The sequence below is a fragment of the Penicillium soppii genome (genome assembly GCF_028829465.1).
Source record: "Penicillium soppii strain IBT 18220 chromosome Unknown utg000005l, whole genome shotgun sequence".
NCBI lineage: Eukaryota > Fungi > Ascomycota > Eurotiomycetes > Eurotiales > Aspergillaceae > Penicillium > Penicillium soppii.
The window spans coordinates 32,221-53,634 of record NW_026643235.1 but is presented as its reverse complement, the minus strand read 5'-3'; the positions used below and the strand labels follow the sequence as shown (position 1 = coordinate 53,634).

The following is a 21,414-nucleotide window of genomic DNA, read 5'->3' as shown; positions in this document are numbered from 1 at the left end:
TTGGTATGTCAACTCCTGCAAGACCTCTAGAGTATTCATCAATAGATGAAGCATTGGTGCTATATGGCCGTCGAGAGTAACCCCGCACATTACGGCGTTCAGCGACTGGCATTGCAATGACAAAGAATAAAATGAACAGTAATCAGGTGGTTGTTTCTTTGTTATTCTGTTCTCACGGAATGAAATCGGAGGACAGGTGGCGCGGCGCAGGCTCAACCCTTGCCAGTCAGGTCGGTTGGCAAGTTTGTGTGTACCGCAGTATAGCGATGTGAAAAACAGGGTAGGCAACAGTATGATGAGCCATTCTTCCATCGTACGTGTAAATGCCAAAATGGAGTATCATTGGGTAAGAACCTTAGATGGTGTTAGTAGACATGCTCCCAGACTTTTCAGAGTGCATCTCTCGACCAATAAGTGTTCTACGCAAGGGTCTTCAGGTATGTGTCGGCGTAGCACAAGTTCATCATCAGGAGTTGCATAGTATCCCAAGTTTCTTCACGCTTATCATGCCGCTGAATATTGCATGCCTGTAAAATGTAAGCCTACTCAATGCTCTGAAACAGGAAACCTCCTTGCCTAGTGTTGTATATAGTGAGGTAGTATCTAAACGTTATGAGTTTAAATGCAACCGCGCATTTCTTTTCATTCCATTTCTTTTGCTTGTTCTTGTTTTGTTTGTTCTATTACTATTAGGCATGGACCATCATGGGGCTTCAATATTCTGAAAAGCGGTAGAAGGGAGCTTTTGCAGAGGGTCTAAACCCATTATTATCCTCAGCAGCTTCAGGAGTAAGGAACCCTTATTCAGGAGTAAGGAGCCCTTCTTCAGGAGTAAGGAGCCCTTGTTGAAAAGCTGTATACCAACCAATTTCCTCCTATAACAGGTGCCGCACTGTTCAAGCAAGAAGGGTAATCGGACCGTAGGATGACCCTGGTTGGAGTTATTCGCCCCGCCCTGATTCCCTGAATCTAGGGGTTACGTTTGGAAGTGCTTTCCAGCATGGATCAGATTCAAAAGGTTCATTAGATAAGGGGTTTTCTTATTGTCTTTTCTCGTCGGTCTATATAACAGGTTTATGGTATTATTTGTGTGGATAGTTTCTATATACGCGAACACATATCGCTACACTACCTAACAGAACTCTTCAAAAAGAAGAAAAAAAGTTAATGGGTATACAATCACCGAGAAGGATGATTCGTTTGTAGTCCCGGAGTCCTCAGGCTCCTAGCACCGTATTTATAAACGACCCAGGGAATGGGCACGAAAACCAGGGAGATAAATGCAAGTAAAGAAACTGCCCATTGGGGTCCAACCTTTTGAATTAATGGGGAAGATATCAGTGGCATGCAACTGGATAGAATGAAGCGCAAAAAGTTCTCTACTGCAAAGGATGAGCTTCCAAATTCGGGGCCGTAGATTTCGTTCTTGTATTTGGGCCACCCAAACTAATATGAAGCTCCAGTTAGCACGTGGCTTTCACAAATAGGAATATTATGTCTTCGAGTAATAATAAAGAAACAACGGAAAATAAATACCACTGACCGAGATCATAAAATACGCAGCACCTAAAGGCAATCTAGCCAGGAGAGGAACAATCCAATGTATCGTTCGGTTAATAGTCCAAGCAAACCTAGATAAATGGCTTGTAAGATTATGTGTCCAAATGCAGCCATGATGGAAAAACTCACCAGAACAATCCCAAAGACATAAATATCCCTCCAGCTATGACTGGATATAGCAGCCGATCAGGATCTATAATTTGCCCACTACGCTCCGCTTTAATATTTGCATTAGGGTAGAACACCTCGTATATGAGGATATTTGCAAAGAATGCAACAAGGCTGCCAATGAACATGGACAGATAGGCGAGGGAAGTTTGGTACGGCGAGAAATGATAAGTTGCCGAATATGTAAGGGGAAACCCCACATAGAAGAAGAAGACAACTGATAGAGCAAACGAGGAGACAAGTGAAGTCGAGAGAATCAGTGGCTCTACAAAGGCCATATGAAGTGGTTGACTGATTGCTAGACATAGATTCGAACCTAGTCTCCTGGTTCGTCCGTCTTCCCTTCCTCCCGACAATCGGTATTTTCGTCTTCTACGGCGGATGATCTCTGTTCCGTGCGTCTCTGGACACAGCCAGACCAAACCGCAGATTGAAAACAAGATTGCAATGCTTCGGAATATCCACCTCCAATCGTGGACCTGAGTGAGAATGAACTCACCAATAGGGGAACCGATCTCCGTACCCCAGATGGCTATACTCGTCAAGAGAAAATTGAGTATTGCCCCCACACGGCTAACCTTCGCATCCCATACATCATTCAATGTGCCCATGGCGACTGTAATCATTGGAGCTCCGCACAAACTGGTCAAAAATCGCGTAAGCACGATTACGTAGAAGGTCGTGGTCCATGCCCCAACAACCGTGAACACGAGCGCCCCCGTTATGGAGGCAATGTACATGATTTGTCGACCATATGACTCGGAAAGCGCACCAAATATTGGACCCAGCGCAAGTCCAACATTATAGACTGTCATGGGGAGCAATGCCACTGAGTTCGTGACATGAAACTGCTCCATGATATATGGAACAGTCGGAATATATATCGAGTTGGACACAGACCTTAGACCATGGGTTAACAGGTACCACATACAAGGTAAAAACAGAAGGATCGCTCACATAGAAAATGCGGTTAACATAACAATAATGGAAATTATTGTCTTTTTCCATATAGGCCAGTTTCGAGGGTTACCAGTATCCTCTGGTTGAAAGGCATTGTCCATTGTTGTAGCTTTGTGTCATCTATCAGGGGTGAATACAGTGTAGTCGACTGAAAAGGAATAAGTGCGGTTTTTTATTGATAGGGAAAAGAAGAGAGAGAAAAGGGGAAGCCAGTGCCACATCCAATGATATACCTGGTCGTTCGCAGTATCTCTGCCTGGTTATTTACATGTATAACTGCAAATGCCAGCTCACTTCCATCACACTCCCTTGCTTATTGGGAAATGCGCAGTTGTTCAGTTTGCTGCACCCATGGAGCTGCTGTGACGTGACCGTAGATGACATACGTAAGGGGTAAGTTATACTTGCCTTCCGTCAAGTTGATGTAGCGTCAAATTGATGTAGCATGATTGAAATTTGCAAAGACTTCCATATACGAGAAGTAATTACACAATAATATACAGTTGGGGCGTTGACACTTAAAAATGAAGGCAGTCCGAATATATGGAAGAGAACAGCGCCCATGATGAGTGATATGTCGTTGCTATTACATACAGTACAACGCTGGTATGAGATCATCAAGCGTTTCTAATAGGGCAGAAATACCCGACGAGGAGCGGATTCGATTATTGCTTATTTCCAGTCCGTGGAACAGAATATTGAAGATAGCATCTTAAAAACTCATTGCGATACAAGGAAACAATGGAAAGGGTATATCTTATACGGGAAGTTGAGTTTACAGCTATTACCTAATCCCACGGGTCTGATGTTGACTACGTATACAGGAACCATGAATCAAAGATAGAAATCGATAGGACACTGACTAGGTCTCACAACGATGTTATATAGGGAGCATTATGAACGAGTCCATCAAATCAGGCGGCCAGAACGAAAGGACTGCTGCATCAACTGGGCGACAGGAACTAGGCGGGTGAAGCCTGACATTCAAGAAGATATCAAACAAAAACAGCCAGCCCTTGAACATGCCCATTGCTTCCCTCAATCGTCACATTCTGTCCGTCGAAAATATCCGAGGTCAGATCAAATACCGTGATAAAGTGTGCATGAGGATCGACCTGGACAGCCAGAGCATAAAGAGCATCCCCCACAATCCTGAAGTCCATATAACCATCAAAGCTGTTAAGTGGCTCAATCGCCTGCAAAACTGCACCTGTCCCCAGATCCACCTTAGAAATCATATTTCGCTGCACGTCGGTGACATATCCATGGCCTGTTCTCGGATAAAATTGTGCCCAGCAAGTCGCAAATTTGTCCTCGACCTTAGATTTTGACAGGAGTGAGTCTGGGGACTCTACATCAATCACAAAGGCGCCAAGCATCGCGTCTGAGACAAAGAGCTTGGAGGTACCTGGGACTGGATCTGCGCCGAAAGGTATGGTCATCCCGATGGGTGCGGCTAGGGTTCCATCCTGCGCGACCTTTCCATCTGAGTCCACAGACCATATTCCTATCACACCTTGTGACATGGAAGCATTGCCAGTGGACATGCCGACCAGGGAAGATCCACTCCAGGTGAAGACAATCTCGGTTAAAACAGAAATATCAAAGCTGACATTAGGAGGAACAGTCTGGTTCGTATGAGGTGGCAAGATGCGTAGACCATCAAAGAATCCAATGTTATCTGCCTTCCATTTCGCACAACTCACTCCAGTCCGTGTTCCAGAGTGGCCCACGCAGATGGTATCGTTGTGCACTGCAAGGGAGTTTGGAAAGTCTCCTGGAGTGTTGTACACACCCACAAGTTGGAGACTGGTCGGGTCTGAAGGTGATATCTCAAACATGGAGATTGAATTGGAACCTGAATTAACATTGAAGAGATACTGCGGTGCGTAAAAAAAGATTAAATAAAGCTCGGTCAATGAAGAATATGAACGAGAACATGCCCTCAACTCACGTTTCCATACACCAGGACGCTGTGGGAGCTGGCTAATGAATCGGGAAAATTCTGAGTCCCATTGGTTACCACGGCCACTGCGCCATTTCCACCAGTGGGAAATGACTGTGAGGGGCCCAGCTGGTGGCCAGACAATACCGGAAATGCAACAACCTGGTTTGGTGATTCATTGGTCATTGTGTAGACTGCTTTGGCATCCCCAGAATGTATCTGGAGATCGAAGGCAGCTCCATAGGCAAAGGCAGTGAGCGCAATTGCGCTGGTTAGAAATGGGAACGAGAGGAGCATATTGCGGTACTCAAGTTACAATAAGAAGAGATGAGATGTCAAAATCTGTCGAAGGCAGTACTCCGTAGGAATGATTACTCGAAAGCCAAATGGAAACAGAACTCCAAGCGAAAAGTTGCCTTTTATCTAAGTCCGCCCCCAATGAATTGAGTGCCAAACTATGTGACATAGAGCCCTTACCTTACAGCTTTCTGCGAGGCAGCGGTGAGAATGAGGGAGGTATCATGCAGAAAATCTGCTGTAATTTGCGTGCGAGAGTCATTTTACAGCAGAGATACAGTTTTCTTGAGGTTGGATAGATTTGAACACTTTCAAGAACGCGTTGCAACGTTATAGATGCAAGGGGACCAGTTTTCAGACGGCCTACGTGAATTGTATCCCTTGCACTGGAGAGGTAACATTTTCTCCAGCGTTAGCATAAGGTGACATTGGAAGTAGCACAAGAAGTCTCAACTCCAAGGGCGAGGTTGTATAAAGAACTGAGATAATAACACAAGAAGAGCCGGCAAAAGGGCTCAGGTCAATCTCAATCGCAATCAGTTCAAGTTAAGTCAAGGTGACAGTCTTCATCATGCTTTGCACCTATCTTTTATGTATTATTCTTACAACTGTTCACCTTACTAATGCCATCGACACTTCCGATGGCTCCCCAGATGCGTTCTTCACCCCTGCTGGTAGTAACCCACAAAAATTGCCTCCTCCCGGAGCAGACTATTATACTCTTCCCAATGGTGGGTAGCAAAAGCCGAATGCAAGTTTTGAGATTTCCTAACTAATGATTTATAGGATGTCCAATTGATAATCCACTCGGCACCTTACGATTAGGGAATCAGCTCAATGGCAATCTTCTTCTTCAAGATATTAATTTGATTGATGTTTTGACCCATATCACGCATGAGAGAATCCCAGAAAGGTGAGGAAAGCTTAAGGTAGAGGATATCCTTTTTGTGCACTCTAAACTAACTGTGTCCAGAATTGTCCATGCCAAAGGCGCTGGTGCATATGGAGTCTTCGAAACAACCCATGACATTTCCAATTACACCAGTTTAGCATTTCTTAATCAGGTGGGCAAGACCACGCCGCTGTTTTCCCGGTTCTCCACAGTTGCTGGCGAAAAGGGCTCCGCAGACAATGTTCGCGATGCCAGAGGATTTGCATTTAAGTTCTATACAGAAGAAGGCAATCTGGATTGGTTATTTTTCGGAGCGGTTGGTCGTCCATTGTCTGTCTCTGAAAATGCAACTCTGACTATTCTACTTCTAGCCGATGTTTCAAATCAGGGATCCTGCAAAATTCCCATCTCTCGTCCACGCGCAAAAGCGAGACCCCTCGAGTAACTTGAAAAATGAAACTGCAGTTTGTAACACCTCTTTCGCTTTGCTCTATATTATTATTCTGACTTCTACGTAGTTCTGGGAGTAAGTTAATGCATCATGCTTTCCTGGCTAAATACTGATTTGGTGACCGTCCAGCTTCTTTAACCACAATGCAGAAGGGCTTAATTTCCTTATGCGGCTGTTCAGTGATCAGGGAACTCCACTGTCGTACCGCTACACTGATATCCATAGCATCAACACATACAAATTCACACAACCGGTCAATATCCTCACTCCTTTCTTCTATACCCAGGTTCTGTACTAACTACTTAGGTATGAATGAAGACCGGTGAATTTAAATACGTTCGAATCGTTCTCAAAACCGATCAAGGCGTGCGGAATCTTACTCACGATCAGATGACGACTCTTGTAGGAATGGATGCTGACTTTTCAACTCGCGATTTATACGCGGCCATTGACAAGGGAGACTATCCGTCGTGGACGGTGTATGCACAGATTATCAATCCCGAGGATGCAGAAAGTTCCCCAGTAAATATATTCGATGCAACCCGAGAGTTGCCCGAGAGTGATTTTCCTCTCATTCCGTTCGGCAAGATAACCTTGAATCGCAATCCGAAAAATTACTTTACAGAGGTTGAGCAATCCGCGTTTCAAGTCGCTAATCTTGTTCCTGGATGGGATGTCTCTGCGGACCCTAGTATGTTGTCCCACTGAGGTTAAAACATGAAGTGGAATCCATCCATCTTATTAATTGTTCAACCAGTCGTCCAAGTCCGCTTATTCCCTTACGGTGACACTCAACGATATAGACTTGGAATCAACTTCCCTCAACTCCCCATCAACCGGCCCTTCTACTCATACAACCCCACTCGTCGTGACGGGGCCAACAACATCATCAATTTGGGCAATCTGCCCAACTACTTCCCCAACTATAACGGACCTCAGATTGTGCAGCCAGCTCAGTATCGGCAGACTGCCGAGCAGCACATGCGATGGATTGGAAATGTGACCAACTTCCAGAGTCAAATCACCGATTCGGACTTTGACCAGCCGCGTGATTACTGGAATCAATTGGCTGATATGGGACCGGACCAGCAGGGTAATTTTATTTATAATGTTGCTTCTTCTCTGTCTGGTGCGAATAAGGGAGTCAGACAGGAGACTTATGGTATGTTGAAACCTCCTTTTGATAATTAAGATACGATGATTGACTTAGGATGTTTTAACTCCCTTTCCAGCGCTCTTCAGGAAAATCAATGGCGATCTTGCCAGTGCTGTGCAAAATCGAACAGAGGGTCTTGTCCTCAAAAAGTGCCAGGCTGCGAAAGCCATGTACGGACAGATGGATAATTCTTCTCTTCCCATGTGATGGTTGATATGACGACGGAGGTAACGCGAGAGGATGAGATCATCACTAAAGATGGATCTTGATGAGAGAGATTGGAATGATTACGATGAGAATGAATTCTTTCCTTTTTTTAAAAAAAATTTCTATACTGCCAATTCCATCCAATAGAGGCCATTCGACCCAAGTTCAGTCCAATGCCCTATCTCACGGGGGTACCTGCAGTCAGCCCTGACTGCAGGTTAGGGTTTTCCTTTATGTCGGTATGCTCACTCGCCCTGGCCAATAAGAATGTATGAATGCTCTGTCTTTTATTACCCCTGGTTCTGGCAATTTATAACGTGGATCCTGGTCGTTCCGGCATCCCGGCCGTTCCGGCAGGCACTTCAAATTTGCTTCCCCTCACCAAGCCTCCTATTTTTAAACACCTACCATGCCTCTAATCCGCGGTCAAAAAGCTCAGAAATCAGTTAAGCAGGAAGGCAGAGTCCTACTAGCAATTAAGGCTATCAAAAATGGCCGGTTTACCTCCGTTACTGCTGCTGCTCGCTCTTTCGAAGTCCCGCGATCTACGCTATAAGACCGGATGAAAGGGGTAACCAGTTGGTCTGGCATAAGGGCTATAGGCCATAAATTCACCTAATTAGAAGAGGAATCAATCTAGGATTGGTTAATCTCTATAGATCATAGAGGTGCTGCTCTCACGATCGCCATATTAAGAGATATGGCTATTTTACTACTCGAAAACCGTAGAGATCATGCCCCCCAGACCGTTAGTAAGAATTGGCCAACACAATACATTAAACGACATCCCGAGCTTTCTAGTCGATTCTCTCGCAAATATGACTATAAACGCGCCTTAATGGAAGATCCAAATATCATTATTGAGTGGTTTAAGCTTGTTGAAAAAACGATTGCCCAATATGGTATTACTTCCGATGATATCTACAACTTTGACGAATCGGGATTTGCGATGGGAGTTAGTGCAACAACGAAGATTATCACACAGTCATTTTATACCGGTCGGAGGGGCGTTTTACAAGCTGGTAATCGCGAATGGGTGACTGTTATTGAAACAATTTGCGCCTCCGGGCGAGCGCTCCCACTATACGTTATCTTTAAAGGCAAAAACTTCATAGAACTGTCAGGACCCAAGTACTAAGCAGGTCTGACGATATATATCTCGCAGTCTGTGTGAGACTGCGAGATGGCCAGTTCGCACCTGCGAACTAGACCCAGGGCTGAGACCCGCAATGCGAGGGCTCATGACCTCACATGACCCCACATTTGTATATAAACAGTTCAGAGGCTGGAGTCTTGGACTCCAGCGATTAGTTCAGCATTGAACCTGTCTACTGCTTTCTCCATTCTATTGCCCGAATCCACCTAAGTCCCAAGACCCTCGTAACGGGGTCTTACAGTTCTAATCGCTCAAAACACTTCGGATTTGCCCGATAGAAGGACCTTCGCAACCATGTCGCACCCTCACCGTACCCGTTTCCAGGCGCGAAGCCAGAACCCGAGCCTAGTCATCGAAGGAGACGATGATTTCCCGATCGATATCGGTGTGCCGACTCAGCAGAGTGAACCTGCGCGGCACGACACTTCCTCCGAAGAAGGTACCGCTCACGGTACGGTGGACATGGAGGTTGATTACGAAAATCTGACCCTGGAAGAGCTCGAGAAGGAGCTCGCTACGAAGGAAGCAGAGAAAAAGAAACGAGAAATCATCCAGAAACTCAAAGGGTTAAACAACCCCTCGCAGGATGAGACTCGTAGCGAGGATCTCGACCCGGAGACCCTCGCACTGCGACGTATTGAGGCTACCAGACTTCACGCGCCTCGTGAGGATACTCGCATCAAAACGTTCCACGGTCGCTCGACCCAGGAATACGACACGTTCCAGAATAGGCTGCGTAACTACTTCGATACGCACCCTGTCTGGTTCGCATATTCGCCGCACAAGGTGCTCGCAGCTTCGCAGTACCTCGCGGACGACAGACATAACGAGTGGCAATCTCACGTTGAGAAGCTCACCCGACAGCCGACCTAGGAAGAATTCCAGGACTTCTGCCTACGCTTCGTTAACGATCCCGAAAGTATCTATCGCGATGCTGTGCGAGATTATCACCGAGCGTATCAGAAACCAACCCAGAGTGTTCGTGAATTTACAACGCAGCTAGATGGGATCCATCGACGCCTACGACACCCGTACGGAGACGTACATCGCAAGGAACACCTATGGGCGAAGGTGCAAGAACAGGTGCGATCCGAGGCCATGAAATACCCGGAACAGCCAGAAACATACGACGGCTATATCGCGCACCTTTGCACTATTGAATCGCAGATCCCAGAAAGGAAGCGAGCAACAAAAAATGAAGCGACTAGGTTTGAGAGCAAAAATGATGCCAACCTTAGTTCGCGAATTACAAACGATAATTCGGGCACCCGTGCGAAATCGAACACGGGACCACGGCCCGCGGGGATGGCTCGCAGGGGCCGGAACCATAAAAAGAATTCCAATGGCGGCAGTGATGAAAGAAACAGGGGTTCTAAACGGAAAAGGGAGGATCACCTCGACACGAGTGCGACCTCGCACCCCTACATCACTTGCCACCACTGCCAGAAAAAAGGGCATTATGCACACAGTTGTCCAAGTGCACCTATGGATCAGTCACCTAAGACAAAAAATGGTTAAAGCCAATGCATGGGTTCGCCGCAGCATTAGGCTTAAAGACAGAGAGGCGAAGCGAATGGGCCTTTAAGTGCGAGGTCGAAGTGTCGACCCGCGAGGGAACTCAACTCGCAAGGGCGTTGATTGATAGTGGAGCTCAGCGGAGTTTTGTCCATCAGCGCTAGGCTAAGCAGCACTGCGAAGATAGTGCTACGCCCCCTCGACTTGTTATTGCGATAGACGGACATGATGTCCAGTCGTACGGCGCGCACGATCTAGATTTAGAGATGCGTGATAGCGCAGGCGTGGTGCGAAACCACGAATTAACCTGCGAGGCCGTTGATATGTCGGGGTTCGACATGATCATCGGCATAGACTGGTTAACAGATGTTAATCCAGATATCTGCTGGCGAACGCGCACCTGGCGCTATCGCACTTCGTATCGGGGAGCGGAAAGGATAACTGCGGCCGCCTGTATGACAGATATTTTTTCTGGGGCAAATGCGCTAGCGGTGTATCCTCGCTTCCTCGCTGGGGAGAGGGCGTGTAACGGAGTGGATCCTGACTCTTCAGAAGTCCTGTCATAGAGACGGGTTATCGCCAGCGTGTCACTGTCGATCACAGAGCGTACCCTGACCGCCACTCTACCCCGCTCCTATCAATGATAAATAGTCCATTCTTGGGGACCGGGAAGTTCCCCAAGAATCAGTCTCTGTACTATTCACATAATACATCTGTTCCGGAGCCATCTTCGTCTTACCTAGTTGACAGGCCCTATCCTGTAAACACTAGAACCCCCCTATACTTTACAGGGCGATTCCGTTCTTTGCTGCGGTAACGGGTGGAGGAGCGCTCCCTATGCAGTATGCGGAGTTTGAGGATGTGTTTAATCCTGCGAACGCAGAAAGACTACCTGAGAATGCGGATCATGATCATGCGATCGATATGAAAGAGGGTGCGCAACCCCCGCATAAGCCGATCTACCCTCTGTCTGCGAAAGAGCTCGCAGTTCTGAGAGAGTATATAGACGAGTGTCTACGGCGAGGCTGGATTAGGCCTTCTCAGAGTCCAGCTGGAGCGCCTATTATCTTCGTGCCGAAGAAGGATGGCTCGCTGCGACTATGTGTAGACTACCGGGGTTTGAACGAGTTAACGATCAAGAACCGATATCCGTTACCCTTGGTAGGCGAGACGATGGACCGTCTCGTAGGTGCGAAGATCTATACGCAATTAGATCTAAAAGACGCCTATCACCGGATTCGCATTCGCGAAGGTGATAAGTGGAAAACAGCGTTTCGTACCCGCTACGGACATTTTGAGTATACAGTCATGCCATTTGGGCTGGCTAACGCACCTGCGACCTTTCAGTCGTACATTAACCGCGCACTGAGTGACTTGCTCGACGTTTGCTATGTAGTTTATCTCGATGATATTCTTATATATTCGCAAACTGAGGAAGAGCACACTCGACATGTGAGAATGGTGCTAGAGAGGCTCCGTACGTTTAAGCTATACGCTAAACTGTCGAAGTGCGCATTTCACACGAAGTCTGTCAATTTCTTAGGGTTCGTGATATCACCCGAGGGGGTATCTATGGAACCTGCGCGCATTCAGAATATCCTAGGATAGCCAGAACCAAAGTCTGTCTTTGATATCCAGGCATTTCTGGGTTTCGGGAATTTCTATCGGAAATTCATCGAAGGATATTCGCGCATTACGGCGCCGCTATCCGCGCTAACTAAGAAGACTGGAGGGGTGAAAGGCTTGAATAAGCGCACCTAGGGATTCCAGTTGACACCAGAGGCCAGAGAGGCCTTCGAGGAACTGAAGCGGCGCTTTACGTGCGCGCCTGTCCTCGCACACTTCGACCCTGATAAACCGATTAGGATCGAACCCGATGCTTCGGGGTTCGCAATCGCAGGGATAGCGAGCCAGCAGGACCACGAAGGCCGCTGGCACCCTATCGCATATTTCTCGAGGAAAATGATAGGGGCGGAAACTCGCTACGAAACGCACGATTCGGAGCTGCTTGCGATTGTTGAATCGTTTAAGCACTGGAGACACTATTTGGAGGGGAGCAAGTTTCCCGTCGTAGTGCTGTCTGACCATGCCAACCTGCGCTACTTCATAACGACGAAGGAGCTGAATAGGCGTCAGGCAAGGTGGGCTGAGAAGCTAGCCGCCTTTGATTTTGTGATTGAGCATCGCCCAGGTAAGAATAACCCTGCGGATGCGCCGAGTCGTCGACCAGACTACGCACCTAAGGAAGGGGAGTTTTTGGAAAACTCGCTACTGCCAACGTTGCAGGAGAAGCTGCGAAGTAGCCTAGGGGAAGAGTCCCCTAGGGATGCAGTTACGATCAACATGTTGATTCAGAAGGGATGGCCAGTAATGGACCCAGCAACTGGCATTGTCAGGCCACTATTGCGTACGCCACGACCGAAAAGTTACGACAAGAAGCCATTGTCGCGTACGGCGTGTGTGAAAAATTACAATAGTGGAGGGTGCGAAGGTAGCGACCTCGCAGACCCAGTAGAATCGTCGTTGCGTACGCCACTACCGAGAAGGGTGTGTGTGAAAAATTTCAATAACGAAGGCTGCGAGGAAAGAATCCTCGCAGGCCTAGTTAGTCCGTCGCTACGTACGCCACGACCCGCGGGTGCGTGTGTGAAAAGTTACAGCGGCGAAGGGGGCGAAGGTAGTAGCCTCGCTGACCCGGACCCATCATTACGGACGCCACGACCGGAATGCGACGACAGGCCATCGTCGAGTACGGCGTGTGTGAAAAATTATAATGATGGAGGGCACGGAGAGAGTATATCCGTAGGCCTAGAGAGAGCGTTATTGCGTACGCCACGACCGAGAAGTTACGACGATAGGCCATCGTCGCGTACGGCGTGTGTGAAAAATTTCAATAACGGCGGGTGCGAAGGCAGAGACCTCGCACCCCAAAGAGCATGTCAAACCTAGACTGCGACATCGCCCGTCCATGGGCACCTAGGAGGTGCCCATCGCCCGTCCACGGTGGGCGGTGGGCTATTTGGATTTTCGAGTGCCCGTCCATAACGCCCACCGCCCACGGGCATGCCCATCGCGGGCATGCCCACTATGCCCACCATTGCATAAAGTCACCCAAAATGGACGTATAACTCGCTAACTTGACATATTAAATAACTGTTATTTACAGCTGTTTTGCCAACTCCATATAAGATCGCGGTTTTAATCTACAACATCCATAAATTTTATTGAAATATCTGAGTATATGAAAAACTATAATATATATGATACGACGTGGAATAAATTCCTCATCGAAATACACCATGTTGTGTGGTATTTTTATTAACTTATCAAATCATGCTGTAACAGTTTGAAGATATATATTCAAGTCAGTGGTACATACCTGCTATTTTCTACAAGTAAAATACTACTCATGTATTCTGCTTCATCTCTCGTTTAGGTATATTTCTTATAGGTAGATCGAAAGAGCATTAGTACAATTCTTATTCTACGAGCTTATATCACTAAATTCCGTCTATTCTATCACTAAAAAACTTAAGTTATTATTCTAGGAGTTTTTAATCCTTCGATTGTAACTCGAGATGGGCGTTTGGGCATATTCCCGTGGGCGTGCCCACGGGTATGCCCATCGACAAAAGACCCTTATAGCCAATCAGCTTATAAAGGATAGTGGGTCAACACTTGATTTATGATATATCAGATCTATACAAGCACCCCTTTTACTAGTAACCCCCTTTTCATATAGTCGCAACTTGCGACTCGCAAGTTGCCTAATGTAAGTTAATATCATACACTCTCCCTTAGTCTTTACACTGTCCCTTACATTATATTCACTATGTCCCAACCTAGTGCCTATACCGCAGGGCCCTCTTCGCTTCCTCCGAGCTCCCAACCAGACCTCTCCTACGTCGACGATATATTTGATCCTAACCTTGATCTAAATATTGATCCTAGTCTCTTTAACAGCCAACAGACTTCTATATCAGTGATAGAGTCTGAGTTCACTCAACCGGCCCTTCTTAATTGCTCCCTCAAACGTATCGGCCCCGATCGGAGAAAGCAGTTTATCCTCTACGACGCGATAAACAACACGTCTAAAGCAAAGTTTATTAAGTGGTGGCGCACAACAGTACGCGGCAGCGATACTAAGACACAACAAAGGCTACGATAGGATGCAAAACACACATCGGATGTCTAGGAGAACTTCGACCAGGTAGCACATTATGTTACAGGCGAACCTTTGGTTATGTGTCGGACTTGTGGGGCCACACTGCCTCATCCAAGCGCGAAGCAAAGCGGCACTAACACACTAAAGCGGCATATGACCTCAGGTAGATGCCAAAAGGGTGGTAAAAGCAAGTCTACACAACGGTCGATTAAAGAGACTATACAGCATATATCGGTAAGTCTTATATGATTATACCCTTTAAGATAACTAACACTACTATACATTAGGCACTAGAGCCTTCTTATATCTCAAAATTCTCGAATGATAAATAGGAAAGAGAGCAGATTGAATGTCTTACCAGTCTAAACCTACCTTTCCGGATACTTGAGAGGAAACAGTTTGCTTCCTTGATTCGAATGGCACAAAAGGCTCCAGCTAAACCTACTTTACTCCATCCTCGCACTGCTCAACGCCGGCTAAAGAAATTGGTCGATGAGGAGCAGCATACAATTCTCGCTACCTTACCAAAAGATGCGAAGCTCTCAATCGCCCTTAACTGCTGGACATCGCCTTTTCAGCAAGCATTCATGGCGATCACAGGGTACTTTATCGACCGAGACTGGAATTACCGTGAGCTCCTACTTGGTTTCGAACCACTTGATAGGGCGCATTCTGGTGTGAATCTAAGTGAAGTGCTTATAGAGATCTTTAAGAAGCTTGATATTACTGATCGCGTGTTAGCGATTACATCAGATAACGCATCAAATAACACAACTTTGGTACAGGCAGTTCAAGACTCTATTGACTCCCTTGAACTACCGAATAGCCCAGTGGTTGTTCGAATCCCTTGTCTTGCACATGTTATCCAGCTAAGCCTTCGCGAGCTACTTGGATCAGTGAAGGCCGATCCCCAGAACGATATTATAGATCGGAATGTTTCAGATGTCCAAGCCCAAGCCCAAGCTCGATCGCTCCGTGCTTCCCAGAGTGAACAAGTCATTGTACAAACCCTTATTAAGGTAAGTATGTTACTATTTTTATTATTTAACATACCTAATAAATATATAGATTCGAGGGCTTGCTGTGTTCATTAATGCAAGCCCCCAACGTCGCGATGATTTCTTCCGTCTCCAGACCAATAGAACGAAACTTGCGCCTATCCAAGATGTCCGTACACGCTAGAATTCAACCTTCCTAATGCTTCGTCGTGCGAAACGCCTTAGCAAGCCCTACGATGAATACTGTGATAACATTGGGACCCAGAAATACAAACTTAGTAAGGCAGAATGGCGGCAGGTCGACTACCTTCTGTATATCACAGAGCCTTTCTACCGCTTTACCACAGTGCTTTCAAAGACCAAAGAAATAACGGTACATCATGTTTTTGGTATTTATAACGCCCTCTTCGAGCACTTCGAGGAATCGATCGCACGACTCACTCCGAAAACCATACCTTGGAAGAAGGCGATGCTACAAGCCCTCAATGCTAGGATGGCAAAGCTTTCATCTTACTACACAAAGACGAAAGAGATCCATAGTAGTCTCTACGCGATTAGAACAATTCTTGCACCCCAGCATAAGCTTCACTTCTTCTCAAGTAAGGCGTGGGGTACGTCGGAGAACGACACAAAATGGAGTGATCAGTACAAGGAAACGCTTCGCCAGTTCATAGCTCCTTACGCCCAAAGACACACCCAGACACAATCCCTACGAGGAGAGCAACCCCCCTACCGTCACTTAGCCAGTACAAGTGACCTAGACGCTCTCCTCGACCTTCGGCCTCACATTCACTCCAATCTATCAACATCAGAGCACGAACTCGCTAGATATCTTGAAAAGCGTACGTTATATTCACTGTTATTACGAGCGGGAATACTTATACCTATTATAGCAAGGAGAAAAGTCGATCCTTTGCAATTCTGGAAGGAATATGAGAATGAATTCCCGATTCTCTCAAGTGTTGCTCGCGACACTCTCTCTATTCCCGCAACAGGCGCTAGAGTTGAACGTCTTTTTAATTCAGCACGGGATGTCTGCCACTACCGGCGTGGGCGGCTGAGTGCGAAGACAGTCCAGGATATCATAATGTTCCGGTGTAGAACCCAATTCGACATTGAAATAGAAGATCTACCCGATGAGGATATGTCCTTAGATTCTATACAAGAAGCAGACGAACAGAGAGAGGCTGAGCTTACCACTAATATGCCTGAACCAATCAGCGATAGTGAGGATTGCGAGGATAATGATCCTATCGGACTGATCGAGCACGAGTTTGTAATGGCGAGTCAGCTTCCTTGTCCTTCTATAGTGCTAAGTGCGCGGAAGCGACAGAGAAGTGAGCTAGTCGACAGCGAAGATGAGAGCAGTCCTCATCTCCCTCTTTATGGAGATGAGAGTGGCACTCAAAGGCGCCCTGGGTTAAGAGAAGCAAGGAAGCGTGGCAAACCTAGTGATGATCAATTTGTATCGTATTAGTGTGAATGTATGTCTATAATAAATGCCTGTTAAACCTACTGTATGCCAATGCCACTGCTGTCTACATGTAATCAAATTACTTAAAAATACAGAGCTAAAATGCACAAATAATGCAAGTCACGAGGTCAAGGAATTCTGCTTACTAAAAAGGCCCATGGGCGCCCACGACGCCCATGGGCTATAGGCCCTAAGGGTAGGGCCCGTCCATGGGCATGCCCACGGTGGGCATTGCCCGCTTACATAAGGCCCATGGGCAATGCCCACCAGCCCGTCCATGGGCGATGTCGCAGTCTAGTCAAACCTACGGGGGCGCCAGTGCGCACATGCGAACCAGTGCGTCGAGGGAATGTGTCTCTGAGAACCACTGCCCACGGCGAGGGGACCAGTCGAGAATGTGAAGGGCTGTAGCTGAATTGATTCAATTAGGGCTAGACCAACATGCTGTTTACATTCATCTTAAGGAAAGGAACTATCTGACGCGGGGTTCTCCATAATAACCCCAGGTGTGGGTCACGTGGTAGCACGTGATATCCAATGGGCTCTGGCCCGTGACAGTACCCCCTCCTCTCCCTTTAACAACGGTGTAATCTCACAGCGGGGATAACGATGTCTCCGTCGTCGTCGATCCGGTGGCGAGAAGGTCCCGGAACGGGACCGAATCGCTTCTCGTACCTATCCAATGCCGAACAATTCTCTACAACGTCCAATCTCTCCCATGTCGTCTCTGCATAACCAGCCCATCTTACCAACACTTCTATCTGCGTGTTTCGACCAGCGCGCTTCTCTCGCCAGTCGAGAATCTCTTCCACCTCATATTCCAATTCGCCATCGACTTCAATTGGTGCCGGCTGCATATCGTCAACGATTTGTGACGAAAACGGGTCCGATGCAGCCGGCCGCACCAATTCAACGTGGAACACTGGATGAACGCCAGTTGGCACATCTAACCGGACTGTATGCGGCGTCGGATCGCTAGCTTCTCGACCCCCTTTCGCTCCTACTCGCAGCTCAGAACAGGACCTATTCGGTTTCCGACTCGCTACTACTGGTTGTCGCGTATTCATCGTTGCTCGACTCGCTCTCGGCAACTGGTTTCGACTTCCTCACGCGTGTTTTTCGTTTTGGTTTCGCCTCCGATTCGGCGGTGAAACGACCTTCTTCGTTCGCAGAGCTAGCTGCTACTCGGTTCGACTCCGGCCTTTTAGCCGGCAGGTAAGGGCATTCAGCAATACGGCACCCTGTTTTACCGCAACGAAGGCATCTCCCTTCTCGACGGCGGTCGTGCATTTCGTCTTCACTAGCCCACCGAGCCCGTTTCGGCTGCTGCTCGGTGCCGATACGCCTACGATCTTCATAGGCATCCGTACGGTTGATTGTAATCGTCGGGGTCCAGTCCATTTCGTCGCTGTTGTTTAGCTTCGCGGTACGACGTGAGGACGGCTTATTGCTGTTCAATGCGTCTATATCCGTGCTAATCTCATGTAGTCGGCTAACAAGTCCCGAAAAGGTAGCGGGAATGCCACGATTCATAAGCGGACCGCTCATAGTGCTATTTAACGATCCTAGCAAGATCTGTCGTTTCGCTTCGTCGGGCCAATCCAGAGCTCCAGCGTCGGCGAACTCCTTCTCTAGCCGTGGCAGGAATTTAGAGAAGGCGGTCCCCTCGGCCTGAGTGATCTGGTGGAGCCGACGGGCTGCTCTTGCCTGTGCGTTCGGATCACCATAAATGGTCTCTAGGTATCCAATCAGGTCTTCTGGTCCGGCAGTGTCCCGGCGGTGTTTCACGAACGTTCCGGTATTCTTCCATGCTAGCTTCTCCAGTCGTGAGAATACGTAAACAAACTGGGCGGATCTCGACCCGATGGCTGGGCCGTCAATCGCGAGCTTGTTTTCTATCGTGATTCGCCAAGTAGGCCAGTCCTTAACGCTGCCTGCGAATAGTGCGGGGTCAGGGAGCCTTGGTCGCGGTAGGCGATGGGGCTCCTCCTGAATCTCGTTCGTCTGTTCCGATGGCGTTTCGGTCGCGGATCGGTGGCGATCCTCTCCACCATCCATTCCGTTGTTTTTGTTGTTGACTATGATCTGTGCTACTAGTCCTTCAAGCTTTCTAATTCGCTCGGCCTGTTGTTCCATTGCACGGTCATGTGCCTGCTGGTTCTGTTCCAGCCGCTGCATCATGAGCGCTGCCCACTGAGGGACCTGTTGTTGCTCCTGAGACTCCATTGATTATGCTCGGTTGCTTCCGTTCCGTTCCGTTGGTGTTTCGTGGGTGGATCGGTGGGGATCCACGGTACGAATTGTTTCTTCTGTTATTGCCTAGATGGTTGTTTCTAGGGCTTTCCGGTGGTGTTTAACGATTCGAATCGGAAGATGAATGTATGTGAAGGGCTGTAGCTGAATTGATTCAATTAGGGCTAGGCCAACATGCTGTTTACATTCATCTTGAGGAAAGGAACTATCTGACGCGGGGTTCTCCATAATAACCCCAGGTGTGGGTCACGTGGTAGCACGTGATATCTAATGGGCTCTGGCCCGTGACAATATAGACTTGCTTTTACCACCCTTTTAGCATCTACCTAAGGTTATATGCTGCTTTAGTGTATTAGTGCCGCTTTACTTCGCGCTTAGATAAGGTAGTGTGGCCCTATAAGTCCGACATATAACCAAAGGTTTGCCTATAAAATAATATACTACCTGGTCGAAGTTCTCCTAGACATCCGATATATGTTTTGCATCCTATCGTAGCCTTTATTATGTCTTAGTATCGCTGCCGCGTACTATTGTGCGCCACTACTTAATAAACTTTGCTTTAGACGTGTTATTTATCGCGTCGTAGAGGATAAACTGCTTTCTCCGATCGGGGCCGATACGTTTAAGGGAGCAATTAAGAAGGGCCGGTTAAGTGAACTTAGACTTTATTACTGATATAGAAGTCTGTTAGCTGTTAAAGAGACTAGGATTAATATTTAGATCAAGGTTGGGATTAAATGTCACGGGCTAGAGCCCATTGGATATCACGTGCTACCACGTGACCCACACCTGGGGTTATTATGGAGAACCCCGCGTCAGATAGTTCCTTTCCTCAAGATGAATGTAAACAGCATGTTGGCCTAGCCCTAATTGAATCAATTCAGCTACAGCCCTTCACATTAAATATATCGTCGACGTAGGAGAGGTCTGGTTAGGAGCTCGGAGGAAGCGAAGAGGGCCCTGCGGTATAGGCACTAGGTTAGGACATAGTGAATATAATATAAGGGATAGTGTAAAGACTAAGGGAGAGTGTATGATATTAACTTATATTAGGCAACTTGCGAGTCGCAAGTTGCGACTATATAAAAAGAGGGTTACTAGTAAAAGGGGTGCTTGTATAGATCTGATATATCATAAATCAAGTGTTGACCTACTATCCTTTATAAGCTGATTGGCTATAAGGGTCTTTTGTCTATGGGCATGCCCGTGGGCACGCCTACGGAAACGCCTATCTCGAGTTATAATCGAAGGATTAAAAACTCCTAGAATAATAACTTAAGTTTTTTAGTGATAGAATAGACGGAATTTAGTGATATAAGCTCGTAGAATAAGAATTATACTAATGCTCTTTCGATCTACCTATAAGAAATATACCTAAACGAGAGATAAAGTAGAATACATGAGTAGTATTTTACTTGTAGAAAATAGCAGGTATATACCACTGACTTGAATATATATCTTCAAACTGTTACAGCATGATTTGATAAGTTAATAAAAATACCACACAACATGGTGTATTTCGATAAGGAATTTATTCCACGTCGTATCATATATATTATAGTTTTTCATATACTCAGATATTTCAATAAAATTTATAGATGTTGTAGATTAAAACCGCGATCTTACATAGAGTTGGTAAAATAGCTATAAATAACAGTTATTTAATGTGTCAAGTCAGCGAGTTATACGTCTATTTTGGGTGACTTTATGCAATAGTGGGCATAGTGGGCATGCCCGTGGGCGGTGGGCGTTGTGGACGGGCACTCGAAAATCCAAATAGCCCACCGCCCACCGTGGACGGGCGATGGGCACCTCCTAGGTGCCTATGGACGGGCGATGTCGTAGTCTATTCGTGAGCAGATCTCGGGGCCTTTACAGCCCCGAACCAGGGCCTTACCGAAGTGTGCGGGATGTGGAAACCAGGGCTATAGGAAGAATTCATATCCAAATAGACCTAGTTAGTTAATTTGTGAAATCAAATGGCGTTTTGGTTGAGAAACATACATTTAAATTTAATGTCGGTGAATTGCCAGCAAGGATCCACTATTATTTGTAATTACTTAGTCATGTTAGATCCCCCTATAAATTGCCAGAACCAGGGGTAATAAAAGACAGAGCATTTATACATTCTTATTGGCCAGGGCGAGTGAGCATACCGACATTTAATAAGTCAAATTAGATGCGCAGCTGGCTTACATGCGCAGCTCGCTTACCGAT

General features: G+C 46.9%; 7 protein-coding genes across 7 annotated transcripts; 4 read left to right on the top strand and 3 right to left on the bottom strand.

The window, feature by feature from the left end:
• Positions 1-2,100: 2,100 nt before the first annotated feature.
• N7529_005451 (uncharacterized protein) lies at positions 2,101-2,585 on the bottom strand (the record flags this gene model as incomplete). The annotated part of the gene is made up of 2 exons (XM_057240978.1): positions 2,101-2,207; positions 2,228-2,585. The coding sequence occupies 2 exons, from the start codon at positions 2,583-2,585 to the stop codon at positions 2,101-2,103; spliced, it is 465 nt and encodes a 154-aa protein (XP_057096337.1).
• Positions 2,586-3,683: 1,098 nt separating this feature from the next.
• Positions 3,684-4,930, bottom strand: N7529_005450 (uncharacterized protein; the record flags this gene model as incomplete). Its single annotated transcript, XM_057240977.1, has 2 exons — positions 3,684-4,568; positions 4,643-4,930. The coding sequence occupies 2 exons, from the start codon at positions 4,928-4,930 to the stop codon at positions 3,684-3,686; spliced, it is 1,173 nt and encodes a 390-aa protein (XP_057096336.1).
• A 571-nt stretch (positions 4,931-5,501) lies between these two features.
• Positions 5,502-7,636, top strand: N7529_005449 (catalase; the record flags this gene model as incomplete). The annotated part of the gene is made up of 9 exons (XM_057240976.1): positions 5,502-5,661; positions 5,717-5,843; positions 5,904-6,138; positions 6,194-6,286; positions 6,341-6,348; positions 6,403-6,526; positions 6,592-6,964; positions 7,031-7,435; positions 7,506-7,636. The coding sequence occupies 9 exons, from the start codon at positions 5,502-5,504 to the stop codon at positions 7,634-7,636; spliced, it is 1,656 nt and encodes a 551-aa protein (XP_057096335.1).
• Positions 7,637-9,086: 1,450 nt separating this feature from the next.
• Positions 9,087-9,665, top strand: N7529_005448 (uncharacterized protein; the record flags this gene model as incomplete). The annotated part of the gene is made up of 1 exon (XM_057240975.1): positions 9,087-9,665. One exon carries the CDS (start codon positions 9,087-9,089, stop codon positions 9,663-9,665), a length of 579 nt encoding a protein of 192 aa, XP_057096334.1.
• Positions 9,666-14,139: 4,474 nt separating this feature from the next.
• N7529_005447 (uncharacterized protein) lies at positions 14,140-14,475 on the top strand (the record flags this gene model as incomplete). Its single annotated transcript, XM_057240974.1, has 1 exon — positions 14,140-14,475. The coding sequence occupies one exon, from the start codon at positions 14,140-14,142 to the stop codon at positions 14,473-14,475; it is 336 nt and encodes a 111-aa protein (XP_057096333.1).
• A 2,199-nt stretch (positions 14,476-16,674) lies between these two features.
• N7529_005446 (HAT dimerization) lies at positions 16,675-16,947 on the top strand (the record flags this gene model as incomplete). Its single annotated transcript, XM_057240973.1, has 1 exon — positions 16,675-16,947. The coding sequence occupies one exon, from the start codon at positions 16,675-16,677 to the stop codon at positions 16,945-16,947; it is 273 nt and encodes a 90-aa protein (XP_057096332.1).
• A 1,020-nt stretch (positions 16,948-17,967) lies between these two features.
• On the bottom strand, positions 17,968-19,170 carry N7529_005445 (retrotransposon gag protein; the record flags this gene model as incomplete). The annotated part of the gene is made up of 1 exon (XM_057240972.1): positions 17,968-19,170. One exon carries the CDS (start codon positions 19,168-19,170, stop codon positions 17,968-17,970), a length of 1,203 nt encoding a protein of 400 aa, XP_057096331.1.
• Between the last annotated feature and the right edge of the window lie 2,244 nt (positions 19,171-21,414).